Here is a 15,339-nt window from a genome sequence, read left to right on the forward strand (position 1 = left end):
TTTAGTGTCTATTTTTTCTTTTTTTGGAGTATTGTCATTTGCATTCCTGCATTTATTCATCTTTGATTCAAATCGACTTACAAGCGACTGAGAATACACTCTACAAATGAAATCCAAGCTCGAGCAGACAGTGATTTACGACCTCCCCTTTATTACAGAAAACTGGTAACGCTACTTTATAATGATGTGTGTGTGTGTGTGTGTGTGTGTGTGTGTGTATATATCACATCATTTGCTCTCAGAGCTGTCTAATAAATCAATAACATGCCTAAGTATTCCCAGAATCACCTCGGATTCAGCTTCATTACACAACACTGTTGTTGATTATTTTCCTAACACAGCTTTTCTCTGAGAATTTGACCATCTAGGTGGGTGAAAGGGAAAACAAAAACACTCCAGAACACGGTACGTATTGGACACTGCATCTTTTCTATGTACAGCATGAAATGACAAAAAAATTATAGGGAGGGCGCACTTATTTTTGAGCAGTAAGTTCAACATTGTTTAAATGAGGGTTTAACTCAGAGAAGGAGAGTGGAGAGACTCGTTGTGGGGTGGCGCGACGGGGTGACTGCGGAGATCTGGAGGGCATCATTACACCTCACTGACTCTGATGGCTCTGCAGTGTCGCTCACACTCCTCCACCCTGCTCAGCATACTGAATAGAGGGAAAAAAAGAAAAGAGAGAAAGCGCTACACTGCAGGGTCCTGTCTGACATGGAGGGAAAAGAAAAGGTCAGAGATACTGTAGGGAACTTCAGGGATCTTTAGCCTGTTGAAATGGAACCATATCCAGCTGCACCGAGTGGTCTCTGGGAGAGAGAGAGAGAGAGAGAGAGAGAGAGACTCCAAGTGGAAGAGAGACAGGCACTTAGTAAGAAAGATACAGGGGGAAGAGAAAGACTCAGATTGAGAGAGAGAGACAGAAAAATCATGTCCTGGCCAGTTGTCTTATAGTTGAAGAACAGTGAAGTCCCTCTGGTGAGACTGTGAGCTCAATAGAAAAAAAATGTTAAAAAAGAAGACAAAATCCTAAAGGCTTTTGATTTAGATTCACAAACCCTGTGCCTTATAGTCTTGATGTTCCATGTTCCTTTTGGTTAATGAAGAGAACAGAAAGTAGACAATTGCTGTTCTTATGAACATGTCTCTTTCAGAACAATAAAACGAACAAACAAACAAACATGAAAAACTAACAAACAGACAACCAGAGAGACAGATGGGAGAGAAACAGACTAACAGACACACAGTGAGAGGGAGACAAAGAGAGAAACATATTCTGGGTGAAAGAGAGGCTGGGAGATAGATGGACACAGAATTAGATGGAGGCAGGAGAGAAACTGAAAATGAGTGATATATATATATATATATATATATATATATATATATATATATATAGAGAGAGAGAGAGAGAGAGAGAGAGAGAGAGAGAGAGAGAGAGAGAGAGAGAGAGGAACTGATTAAGAGGAAGACAATGAGAGAGATGGCACTAAGTGAGAGAAATACGGAGAGAGATATAGACTCCAAATGAGAGAGAGAGAAAGGTAGAGAGACAGACACTGAGTTAAAGAGAGACAGGAGGGAGAAATACTCAAATTAAAAGAGAAAGACAGAGAAAGACAGACACTGATTAAAAGAGAGACAGGCACTAATTAAAAGAGAGACAAGGACAGAGAGAGACTCTGAGATTGAGATGGGAAGAGAGAAAGACTGAGTAAAAGACAGACAGGGATAGACAGACACTGAGTACAAGATCGAGAGAGGAAGAGAGATAGACTGAGTACGAAAGAGACAATGAAAGAGATTGACTCTGAAGTAGAGAGAAAGAGACAGGAGGAGAGACAGACACCCACAGAGTCTCTGTGTGTGGGTCTGTGTGTGTGAGTACATGAGAGAGAGAGAGAGAGAGAGAGAGAGAGAGAGAGAGATGAGGTTTTTGAATTCCTCTCTCACTTCCACTCGGACTCTGACGCAGGCACAGTCCAGACGTCTCACGCGCGCTGTCTGTAATTCCTCCGCTCTCTCCGTCACCATTCCCTCAGCAGACACTGTTTTTCCTTTTTCCGTCCCCTGTACCGCTCCCGGTCTACAAAGAAGCCTTTTGCGCTGTCCGAGGTGCTGATCCCAACCCCGCGATCGCGTCTCCAGTTAACGAGAGGGGCTGCTCGCGCCTTTAATGCGACACGGCACGGAGGCAGACGGACGCATGAGAACCGGACTGAACCACCCATTAACCCCCCTACCGTTATGAGGGGGTAAGAGGAGCCGACCTGCCCCTGCGCGGTGCGAAGGATGGCGCCGTGTTTAGCGCTCGCGGTGCTGCGCGTGCTGAGCTGCTTCAGCGTCTCGCGGGTTTTGGCCGGTAAGTGCGCGAGCGCGTCTGTCCGTTACTAGACAAAAGGCAACAGGCTTGTGAGCGCGTGCGTGAGAGTCAACGGGGCATATCCGTGCGCGTGTGTGTGTGGTTGTTGTTTTGCATGCACTGCACGCGATCATGCTTTAGGCTCTCGTGCATTCTGCATCAGATTTGCGATTGCTTGTTCATCTTACAGTATGTACTTGTTGCGCACGCACGCACTCACGCACATACACACACACACACACACACACACACACACACACACACAGAACATTAGTATATATACAACAGTATAATCAAAAAGCAACTGCATAAGGATTTATTCGTTGCAATACACAAATTGGTCAAAAGTTTGTGGACACCTTAGCATAACATTGGTATGTGCTCCTCTTTCCACATCTAGTCCCCATGTGCTGTTACAATAACCTCCACTCTTCTAGGAAGATGTTCCACTAGATGGAGATTTTTACTTAAAGTTAGGTGTTGGTAAAGTCAGGAAGTGATGAAGGTGAGATGAGGAGGCCTGAGGTGCAGTCAGCGTTCACATTCAATTAGTTCAATAGGTTTGGCGCTTTATAGAAGGAGATCTTCCAGTCCAACCCATTTAAACCATAATCTTCATGGAGATGGTTTTGAAAACAGGAACACTGTCATGCTGGAGCTGCTTTGGGTCTACAAGTTGAAGTGAAGGGAAAATGTCATGATACTGACATCCAAAGAAGTCCTGTACAATTGTGTGCCTCCAACTTGGAGGTAATAGTTTGGAGAAAAATCACATATGGCTGGAGAAGACAGGTGTCTTAATACTTTTGGACAAATGGAGAATTTCACGGAGCGTTTTTTCTTCGCACAGTTTTACGCCATATTACAATTTTTCTCATTTGCTTTCAGCATTTCTCAAATCATCCTTAATATTTGCAAACCAGTAAGTGCATTCTCAAAACAATTTGTACGAGCACATTGCATTTCTTGCAAAAGCCTGTAATGTTCTTAAAATTACATTTATATCATCTCTCAGAAGTATTTGTGTCCATGAACATGTCATTCCCATCAGAAAAAAAAGTCCCTTGTTATTGTTCACAAAACAACAGGATTTCTTGATATAAACTATGGTTTGGATCACAGTGACTGAAAATGCACAAAATTTGATTTCCTTCTGTACAGCATCAATGAATTTCAGCATTTCAGCAGCACAGATTTATTTATTTGATTGCATATTTGATTTATATTGATTGCAAGAGACCAGACAGGATTCACACTTTTACTTTTACAAAGTGTTTGTTTGTATTTTAGTTGTTTATCCATTTTCAGAATTTATAATTCTCTGGTTAGCTCTGTCTGTATTCATTTTCCAATTGAAAGTTCACAAGATTCACCTTTAACCTGTTTTAGAGAACTAGTTGATTATTGGTCGATCTGATGCCGTTCACTCGCATTCATTAGTGACATTCAAGATTCATCTGCACAATTCATCAATTGAACTCACATTTACAAATCGAAATTTCAGATGACAGATGATGACAACTGGTTTAAACATTTTGCATTCAATGACTTGTGCAATGAACTGATGCTGTGTTTTGGGGGTTAAAACTATTCAGGTGAAACCAGTATAATATATTTTGATCAACATGAACATAAACAACTGATAATGTAGGAAACAGCAGACACTTGTACACAATTCATTAAATGAAAGTACTAAACCATTTTCAATTTGATCAAAGCAACAAGAAATATTCTTATGATGAGAACAAGTGACTAAATGATGTGGAGAAACACCCCAAAGTAACTGAGAAAAACTGTAAGAGCACGTGTGTGAGACTCCTGTTTCACGCTTTTGCTGCTTTTGAAGCCAGAACGTCGGATGAAGCCACTGATAAAACTAAAAATTCAAAGTCACAGAAATAAAATTGCAAGAAACCATAAATAAGGCATATTTAAAAATTTAACATTTTAAGCAAAAAAGAGTTATTTAATTTTCAAAAACAAACATAAAAAAACCTTAATAAACATAACACGGTCCTATACATCAAAACTTTATCTGATTTCTCATTCCCCGAAATGTTATACTGAGATCATCCACATCCTCTGAGCATCCATCCATCCATACATCTATTTATCCATCCATTTATCCATTCATCATCCATCTGTTGACTTATTTACTGTATCTCTGTGTTGCTGTACCTGCCCATCATCTATCCATCCATCCATCCATCCTCCATCCATCCATTCATCCATCCACATATTTAATTATTTACTGTATTTCTGTGTTGCTGTACCTGCCCATCATCCATCCACCCATCCATCCATCCATCCATCCATCCATCCATCCATCCACATATGTAATTATTTAATGTATTTCTGTGTTGCTGTACCTGCCCATCATCCGTCCGTCCGTCCGTCCGTCCGTCCGTCCGTCTGTCTATCTATCTATCTATCTATCTATCTATCTATCTATCTATCTATCTATCTATCTATCTATCTATCTATCTATCTATCGGTCTGTCGGTCTGTCGGTCTGTCTACTTTTGTAAGTGCTATTGGATAAAGTAAAAATAAAAATAAAGAAAATACAAATAAAAAATACGGCAAAGGAACATAACCTGCACGGTGCTACACATCTCATCATCTTATTACTCTTTCTTGCTGATGGAGTGCTTGTGTGTGAGATTTTGCCCAAAACATTACAATAGAAAAGGACTATTATGATATTATTGTCCATCAGTCCCGCAGATTTACAGCCCAATATAAAGTCAAGAGTCGGTGAGAGAAACATGCACGAGATCGTAAACCGTTACAAAGATCAGCTGTAAATTCACTGCTTATGTGGAGAAGATGTCAATCCTCATCTTCCTCTTCCTCCTCCCCCTCCTCCTTCCTTTTCCAATCCTCCACCACTACATCCTCTTCCTCCTCTTCATTTATCTTTTCTCATACTCTTCTCCCATCTTTGTATCCTTTACTACTTCCACCTCCTGCAACTTCTCAACATTCGTACACCAACCCTTCTTCTCCACCAACTTCTTCTTTCTCCTCTTCCGCTTCTCCTCCACCACATCTTCTCCTTCTTCATCTAATCATCTTCCCATCCCACTTCCTCTCCTCCACCAATGGTTTCTCCTTCTCCTACTTCTTTTTCCTCCTTTTCCTTCTTCTTATTTTCCTCCACCACCACCTCTTTCTTTCTTTCTTTCTTTCTTCTTTCTTTCTTTCTTTCTTTCTTTCTTTCTTTCTTTCTTTCTTTCTTATTTCTCCTTCTTCTCCCCTTCTTCTTTCTCCTCCTACTCCTTTGTCTCCCCTTTTCTTCTTTTGTCCAGTTCTTTATCCTACTTCACATACTCCTTCTCGAATTCTTCTTCTTCCCCTTTTTCTTCTTCCTCCTCCTCCTCCTCCGTCTCCTCCTTTTCTTCTTACTTCTAATCTTCTAATTCTTTCTTGACTTATTCCTCCTTAACTTTCTCTTCCTCATTCCTTTATTCTTCCTCCTCATTTCTCCTCTTCCTTCTCCTCCTTTTACCTCCATCTCCTCCTCATCTTTCTCTACCTTCTCCTTTTCTCTTCCTTCTTCCACTTCTCCTCATTTCTTTACTTCCATCTCCTTCTCTTCTTCCTCCACCTCCCTCTTTTCACCTCTTTCTCTTCTTCCCTTTCTTCTTTTCTTCTTAAATTGGCTTGTGTTTATCATGTAGTAAAGACTCTTCATTGGGGTATAAAATACACCTTTTCACATTACAGAGGAACTCAAACCCTGAAGACCCTGAAAACACTGATACTGGAGACTCCTTCCCTAATATTCAATATAATTAAACTTCAGCAGTTATATTCAGCTAACACGCAAAGGGGATCCATTTCCTCCTCCACCACCACCTGAACATTCCAGCCGAGTCAGCAGTCATTTTATCGAAAGTCTGCGCCCCCTTTGACATGCCCTAGTTTATTTATCCCAGTGTGTCTCATTAATGTCTGTAATGACATCACACTCAGCACATTTGTGCTGTTCATATATTATTAAAGTCATGCTGATTTCAGGCAGATGTGCTGTGATCTCTGCTGCCTTTCTTTCCAGTAAGATTTTCATTTCCAATTAAACTAGAAAAAATACACACACTGTGGAATATTTACAGCAATATTTACTTTCACAAATGTTCCCCCGACAGCATGGCTGCCCACACTTCCCTTTTATAACTGCCTCTATTGCCTCTAATACCTTCCACATGCTCTCAGCAGATTTTGAATCCTCACAGTGCTAAAGCTCAACCAGTACTTCGTTGATATTCCTCTGCCAGAAATCACATTCAGACGGCTGGGAGGAAAATGTTGACTTCTAAAATATTTGTGTGTTTTCTGGTTGTATGTTTTTGATTGTTACTGCAGGAAAACACTCATCTTTTTGTCAGACAGATTTACATGCACAAGTCACAGAAACAGTTGCGCTCAGCTGTACTTTTTTTTATTTATCTGTCCTGTCCATCCATCCACCAATCTATCCATCCATCTACATAGCCACTTTCTATTTATTGTGTCTTTCTGTGTTGCTTTCTACTTACTTGCCCATCCATCCATCCATCCATCCATCCATCCATCCATCCATCCATCTATACACATCAACCACCATCTATCTATCTATCTGTCTGTCTGTCCATCTGTCTGTCTGTCTGTCTGTCTGTCTGTCTGTCCGTCCGTCCGTCTGTCGGCCCTGCCTGCCCACCTGTCCGTCCGTCTGTTTCTTAGTCTATAAATAAAACAACAACACAGCTGCTAGAGGGATGGATGACTTTGTCTGAAGCTGTCAGTAGTTTTAAAAAGAAACTTTAAACATGACAGTGTTCCAGAAGATAAAGATCATGAGGCAAAAAATATCAAAGACACACACACACACACACACACACACACACACAGAGCCACAGTCAAGGCTCTTGACCTAGTTGTAAAGCTCTTATGCATAATCAGGTTCTTTCTTGCTTTACTTTACCAGTACACTGACAGAACATATGAAACGGAACACACACACACACGCACACGCACGCGCACGCGCACGCACGCACACACACATGCACATAAAGCACAAATATTCATGTTCATCTTTATGCTTCTCGTTCAATCTCTCTCTCTCTCTCTCTCTCTCTCTCTCTCTCTCTCTCTCTCACAGACAGTTTAGCTCCTCCGGTGAATGTGTCTATCCGCGATCTAAAGGCCAATTCAGCTACAGTGACATGGGACATCCCAGGAGCAGAGCCAGTTATTGGATTTGCCATAACACAGCAGGTACCAAGAGAGCGAGAGCAAGAAGGAAAGAAAGAAAGAAAGCAAGAAAGAAAGAATCCAGTCATTAGGCTATTAAATCTCCTATTGAAAAAGCTATAACACTTCTTTATTATTAGAGTGGGGCTCAGTGTGTACAACTCCAATGTAGTAATTCAGTTTCACAGCCATTTGCCAAAACTCAGAGAAGTGTTTATTACAAAATAACATGGATGTTTTAATAAGAGAAAAAAAATCATGGTACCAAAAAACGTCCTGTTAAACCCAAAACCTTTATGTAACCACAGTATATTATGCATGTTACGCTTTTTCTCATTTGCTTTGGAGCGTTTCTCAGTTAAGAAATAAAATTCTCAAAACTACTTGTTCAACCACAACATCATTTAGTAAATTTGGCACATCATGAAAACTTTGAACAAATTGCGAATACATTTATGTAACTGATTGTGTGCATTTGGATGCTGTTTCCTACATTATCAATCGTTTATGTCATGTTGATCAATATATATTATACTGGGGTCTCACCTGAATAGTCTTAACACCAGTTAAACCAGTTATCATAATCTTTCAAGCTTAAATTTCTATTAAACTTTATTTGTAAATGTGTCTTAAATTGACGAATTGTGCAGATGAATTTTAAATGTGATTATCAATCCCACATATGGTTATGTGCAGTGTTGGGCAGTAACGCGTTACTGTAACGCAGTTACTTTTGACAGTAACTAATACTGTAACGCGTTACTTTTTAAATAAAGTAACTCCGTTACCGTTAGCGTATGGTGCGTTTGTCCGTTACTTTTTTAAATGAATTAATTTTGGCCGAAGTGTAGACTATAGTCTAACCTGTTTACAGCAGCGACGCATTGTAGGATTGGTGGATGAACCACTGTAAACACGAAGAAGACACACTGTGGGCATGTCTCCGTTTATTCAGGTCTGTGCGGCAGTAATGGCGAGTCGAGGCGAGAGCAAGACGAGTTTCTCAAAATGGAAATATGCTCATTATTTCACTTTAGTTGAGCATAAGGACAAAAACTTTTTGGTCAAATGTAAGCTGTGTCTTTCTGGTTCGAAGGTCGTATCTACTGCGATAAACAGTAACTCCAATCTGTTGAAGCTCCTCCAGAAACTCCATGCCTCGACGAAGCTAGAAGCTAACCTGGTGTTATGTTTTACATTGTTGATAGTTTTCATAATTCAGCTGTAAAAGGAACATTTTTAAGAGCTCAACACAACAGCTTTTATGGTGCAGAAGCCACTTTAGTTTTTGATTCTGAATATATTATTCAGCTTGTTTTGTTATTTATTTCAGAAATCCTTGTGATATATTCAGTTTGTGCAGGTCTGACTTAAATAAAATAGTGTTTAAAAATGACTTTGTGTTTAAGTCAGTTTTGTGTTTGTAGACCATAACGTTAAAAGGGCATTAATGGGAACATTAAAGAACGTTCTTTAAAAAAGTAACTAAAAAGTTACTTTTAACAGTAACGCATTACTTTTTGGTGTAAGCAATCAACAAAGTAATTGAGTAACTTTTTGAATGAAGTAACTGTAACTAGTTACTATTTCTTAGTAACTAGCACAACACTGGTAATGTGTACATTTGTGCTGTTGAAATTCATAATGCCAAACAGAAGAAATTCAGCTATTTTCAATCATTGTAATCTAAATCATAGTTTACTTCAGGAATTACTGAAACCGTGCACCATCATACTCACAAACATGACTAAACATCTTGATTGTGAACACTGACAAAAGCATCTCATGGCACTGAGATGTTCATTGACACAAATACGTACTTTTGAAAGATGAACTGAGGATTTCGAGAAAAGTACTGGCTTTTCCAAGTAATTAATTGTGTTTGCAAGTATTAAAATGTAAAATGTTAAAAAAAAATGTTTCTGACGCCCACCACCTTTGCTGCTCTTATTGAAAAAATCTGAATCAGCAACTTGGACACACAAGAAAGTGTTATTTGTGTTTAGAAACTTGCATTAAATCTACATTTAGTTGGAAGTCTGGGATCCCTGTGAGACACTGATTTTTGTTTTTCCCTGCTGGCAGAAAAAGGACGTGCACATGTTACGCTTCATACAGGAAGTGAACACGACCACGCGCAGCTGTGCCTTGTGGGATTTGGAGGCCGAGACGGACTACATCGTGCATGTGCAGTCCATCAGCTCGCATGGGACGAGTCCACCGAGCGAAACCCTCCACTTCCGGACGCCGAAGGAGGCCGAAAGACAGGCGTCTAAAAGTAAAAAAGACTCATAGCGCATTCTTATAGCACACAGCCAGGAAGCGTGTTACAGGTTTGAAATGCAGAGTATGTGATGAGAATTTGGGACATGTGCTGGACAAAAAATGGGCCTCTAAAAGCGTAGTTATTTTATTTTCAGTATTCAAGTTTTGCTTTCTGTGAAACTCTGTGTATTGCAAAAGTACACAAAGCAGACAAACGTATTGGTACAGAGAAAAAGATCTCTGTGTAAAAATACATTTACTCTACGTAACAAAGTATTGGGACACTGGACCTTTCTGTTACCACAAATTTGGAGGCACACAGTCCCAAACCTCAATGAACATATGCTTTACATGGGTTGGAGTGGAAGACCTCCTGTTATAGAGCTCTGACCTCAACCCCATTGAGCACCTTTGGGATGAATGTGAATGCTGACTGCACCCAAAGCCTCCTCACCATCAGCACCTGACTTTAACACCCTTGTGAATAAAGAAATCTCAGACAAATCTCCACCAACACACTCCAAAATCTAGTGGGACATTTCACCAGAAGAATGGAGGTTATTATAACTGCAAATGGAAACGAAATCTTTAATGGGATGTTCAAAAAGAACCACATATCAGTCTTGTGACTTGTGTCTATTTAGTGTAGCTAGGTGTTATAAAACAGAACTCATTTGCTACTGGTTTTAATTACACAGCACAACAGTCAGCTAGTGCAATGCTTGCTAACCCTCTTCTTATCTTATGGTCAGGCCACACACGTTTTTCTCCATATAGTGTAACTGTCAAGTAAAAAAAAAAAAACGAATTTCTACTCAAATAGATCTATACTTTTTTAATCATATTGGAACGCAGATATAGAACATGTGCTGAAATTGGAACACTTGCTAGCAAACACAGATCATGCACTTCTAGCTAGCTTTTTCTGTCAGCTAAGTAGAAGTTAGCAAGCCAGATCCATTATTCATCCAAAGAAACTCAAAGCTTATGTTTTATATGCTTTCTGCGACTCCTGAAAAGCCTGTCAGCTTCTGCCAAAAGCCATTTCAGACCTCATTTTTGGACAGAAGCAGACGGCACAAGTTCCTATTTAGCTAAAAGAGTTATGGCCTGTCACTTTCACATAGCCGTCATGCTAAACTTGGGAGGGTGACGTTCTGTCAAGCTGACAGCTGCCATGTATCTCCTTAGACGAAGTCACTATGGAGGAAGTGGGCCAAGCCAGTCAGCTCCGGGCGGGGGAGCTCATCATCATTGTGGTTGTGCTGGTCATGTGGGCAGGTAAGGAGAACTGTAGCATAAAGGATTTTTCTTAATATCCTTATAGGGGTTAATTGTTAGTGAAAATCTTTTTAACTCCTATTACCAGGAGGATGTTTTATGTTGCCTTTTCAACTTAAAGCCAAGCTGTACCCTTCCACCTAGCCTAGCTTTAATTGTAAACAGCTAGCACTGAAGACCATTTGATGTTTTTTTTTATATTTTTTCCTCTGTCAGGTGTAATCGCACTGTTCTGCCGTCAGTACGACATAATCAAAGACAACGAGCCGAACAACAACAAAGACAAAGCCAAGAACTCGTCCGAGTGCAGTACCCCTGAGCACCAGACAGGGGGGCTGTTACGAAGCAAAGTGTAACCCCTACTCCCTCCTCCAACTCCACCCAGAACTCAGCAGGTGAGCAGGTGAATTGCGAATCCATTTTGCCGTATCGCCGTATGCTAAATCTGACGCACAAATACATATTAAACAAATACTAGCTAAATACCTGCACTGTTAGACAGAAAATATTAGGACACCTGACTTTTCCAGCCGTATGTAGTTTTTTCCCAAAATGTTACCACAAAGTTAAAGGCATACACCAGTATAAGATGTCTTTGGATGCCGTAGCTTAATATATTCCTTTCACTTGAACTAGGAGCCCAAAACCTGTTCCAGCATAACAATTCCCTTTGGGTAAATCCAACTCTATGAAGATCCGCTTTACATGGGTTGGAGTGAAAGATCTTCTACTATAGAAGTCTGACCTCAAATCTATTGGATGAGTGTGAACTCTGACTGCACCCCTGGCCTCCTCACATCACCTTCGGGGTTGTATCAAAAAGTTTTGAAACTAGCTCAATTTACTTTAAGAAAATTACGTTTAGACACAATCACAGCTTGCACAGCAATACAACAATACAGCTCACCCAGTGTTCCTGCCACTTCTGGAGCATGTCCTGGAAGTCTTTTTAACTTAAAGCGTGTCAAGCTCCTTCTGCGATTCGCCCTGGATCTTTGCAATGGTGTCAAAACAGTGACCTTTGAGATGGATCTTCGGAAACAGGTTGCACAGCTACCGATTTACACAGGGCAATGTCTTTTTGCACACTGACTACTGGAGGTTGGTGCTCCCTGTGACTGTGCCATCTGATTCTGTGTTACAAAACTAGTTTTGAAACTTTTTGATACCTCTTCATATATCACCTGAGTTTACTAACACTCTTGTGGCTAAGTGAAATCTCACACAAATCTTAAAAAAGCACACTTTAAAATCTAGAATGGAGGGTAGAATGGAGGGTATTATAAAAGCAAATAAGGACTAAATTAGAAAATATATATTTAAAAAGAAGCACATACACATCATATGGTCAGGTGTTCACAAACGTGTGTCCATATAGTATAGCTAGGTGTGAAGAACCAGAACTCAGTGGCTACTGGTTTTAATTACACAATGATGCGATCAATTAAGATGATGCTACCAAATGTGTTTCTTAACTTCATGGACATACTGTATAAATGCTTTCTCATTTTATTAGATGAAACAAGGGATCTAAAACTGAGTTATTAGCATTGCTGCGCCAAGGCTAATCACTCCCATTAAAATGAACTTCAAGGTGGTGTATATCATTGTCCTTGTCATTTGCTTAACTAGTTTGCATCTTTCTATTTCTCACTCTCTCTCTCTCTCTCTCTCTCTCTCTCTCTCTCTCTCTCTCTGTTTGTGCATTTTCCAAAGCAGTTCCTCAACAAGAACAATAACAACCACAACCATCTGTGACTGTTATTCAGGTGTGACAGGACACATTTCTTAAAAAAAAAAAAAAAAGAAGAAGAAGAAGTATGAGAGATTGGAGCGTAATGAAAACGCACGGTGCTCCAGCTGAGGCTTGGATGAGTCAGGAATCAGGGCAGCTGGCTCCCGTCTAAAAGGAGCAGCAGAGGAGATAACGGACAAGCATTAGGACGTACAGCACGTACGGCCTTGACAGGATTTAATGAAGAGACCAGAGCCGATGCTGGACTGCAGTAAGGCGATAAAAAAAACAGAGGGATGGAACGGAAAGCAGTGATGTTTTTTTCCTCTTCGTCTTATCAGGAAACAACCAGCTGCTCTGTACATCATCGCACCGACACGGACAAGGACACACTGGAGTAAGATAACCCTCGCAGGACCTTACAGGATCTTATAGGACCTCAAAAGGCCTCGCAAGACCGCACAGGTCCTCATAATACCTCACAGGACCTTGCAGGACCTCATAAAACCTTACAAGACCTCGTAGGAGCTCGCTGGACACTTGTAGGACCTCATAGGAACTCACAGGGCCTTGTCAGACCTCGCTGGACCTTGGAGGAACTTGTAAGACCTTATAAAACCTCACAGGACCTCGTAGGACCTCATAGGCCATCGCAGGACCTCACAAGATCTCACAGGACCTTTCACATCTCAGCGTGCTCTGAGAGCCTGATTGAACTTTTGATAACCTTACCGTGATTTACACCATAACACTGTTCCAGTTCATTTTCTACAACAGCAGCTGTAACAGCAGGTTTATATTAAGCCGTCGTTTCTATAGCAACCACTGATTCTTAAAAAAACTAAAAGCTCACAGTACATTCATGATATAAGGTTTTCTGCAAGGAGACGCCTATTTAACATTTACAAAAGGAGTCTCCAGGGTCATTGTTTCTTTCTGACATTTTTAAAACACACGTTTTTGCAGGGTTTTTGGTTTTAGTAACAATGAATCTGAAACGCTGGCGACTGGGACATAAGCGACAACGTGAGGTTTGTGACGGAAGTTCCGCATCATTAAACGTAACTATAAAAGCAAAAAGACCCTGTTATAAGCATATACATCGAAATGGTATAAAAGGAATGAAACACTCCAGGATGTGCTGTTGTTAAAGAATAATGAACTCTGGGGTGGTGTTTCGTTCGTCAGTTATGTACTCGGATATGGAGCGATGCCTTCATATTCATCTATTTCCCTGAAGAATCCGTTGCTTAAAAAAACGCAGAGAGTAAAATGTAATGTTTTTTTTCTACGTATATAACGTATAAAGAATCGTGCATGTGTACGGGTGATTAATATCATGGCCGTGTTTCCCGATTGCAATGCCTAGGAAAGACTGGTAACCTGGCAGTTGAAGGATAAATGCTTTGAGTGTTGCATGTGAAAAAAAAAAGGAGACGAGGTAATTACGGAGGCAAGATACTAATGAAACACTCTTCAAGGACACGCCTCGCAAGGCTGTCCACAGAAGTATCTCACGCATGCCAGAACCATCATCATCATCACAATCACCATCATCATTATCATCTCTTCCTCGTCTTCCTCCGGGGGGAAACTGACAGACCTCTACTTTTAATAAGGGCTGAGAACATTTCACATGAGCAATAATACTCGATAATGAGAACATCATAAGGATGTGTGTGTGGGTGTATTAATGAGCTGTGACTATCAGTTCGATCACTTTTTATGATCGATTATACATTTCTTTTGTAAAAATGAGAGAATTAATGATAATAGCGTGTAAAAATCGTGCACTGATAATTTTTTTTTGCATTTTATATATAATCCTTACACATTCTTTGTATTGCTTGTTGAACAATTTGCAGTGTTTCCTTTTGCTATCTTCTCAATATCTCAATTTTGTATCACACTACATCGACAGTGAAGCTGATTTACTTTCTGAGACGTGAAGGATGCTGGAGGCCAGGTGCATCTCAAAGGCCGAAGAACAATGACATAAATCTCAAATGAAACTGTAATGTTTTCAATAAAGATTTTTAAGGTGCATCTAAATAATGAAAAAGTTGATTTATTTTAGTAATTCAATACAAAAAGTGAAACTCATATTATATAAATTCATCACACACAGACTGATCAAGTGTTTATTTATTTTAATGTTTTTGGCTCACAATTAACAAAAACCCACCAATTTAAAAAAAATCTAAAAAAAATGTGAATACTTAATTAAACCAATCAAAAGAATTTTTTTGTGAATTGTTGGCTTTCTGGAAAGTATGTTCATTTACTTATTTAATACTTGGTAGGGGCTTCATTTGCTTTAATTACTGCATCAATTCAGCGTGGCATGGAGGTGATCAGTCTGTGGCACTGCTGAGGTGGTATGGAAGCCCAGGATTCTTTGACAGTGGCCTTCAGCTCATTTGCTTTGTTTGGTCTCTTGTGTCTCATTTTTCTTTTGACA

At 40.1% G+C, this 15,339-nt stretch overlaps 1 protein-coding gene across 3 annotated transcripts; it reads left to right on the top strand.

Moving 5' to 3' along the window:
* The first annotated feature begins 1,643 nt into the window (after positions 1 to 1,643).
* Positions 1,644 to 15,116, top strand: fndc5a (fibronectin type III domain containing 5a). Of its 3 annotated transcripts, none has more exons than XM_046866442.1 (6): positions 1,644 to 2,362; positions 7,506 to 7,621; positions 9,683 to 9,875; positions 11,054 to 11,143; positions 11,360 to 11,546; positions 12,863 to 15,116. In XM_046866442.1, the coding sequence occupies exons 1-5, from the start codon at positions 2,293 to 2,295 to the stop codon at positions 11,497 to 11,499; spliced, it is 609 nt and encodes a 202-aa protein (XP_046722398.1). In that variant the 5' UTR covers positions 1,644 to 2,292; the 3' UTR covers positions 11,500 to 11,546; positions 12,863 to 15,116. The 3 variants fall into 3 exon arrangements, with proteins under 3 accessions (XP_046722398.1, XP_046722389.1, XP_046722406.1); XM_046866433.1 differs by having other exon boundaries at positions 11,360 to 11,538; XM_046866450.1 differs by having other exon boundaries at positions 11,360 to 11,538; positions 14,800 to 15,116.
* The last annotated feature ends 223 nt before the right edge of the window (positions 15,117 to 15,339 follow it).

Source organism: Silurus meridionalis, chromosome 2 (genome assembly GCF_014805685.1).
Source record: "Silurus meridionalis isolate SWU-2019-XX chromosome 2, ASM1480568v1, whole genome shotgun sequence".
NCBI classification, from domain to species: domain Eukaryota; kingdom Metazoa; phylum Chordata; class Actinopteri; order Siluriformes; family Siluridae; genus Silurus; species Silurus meridionalis.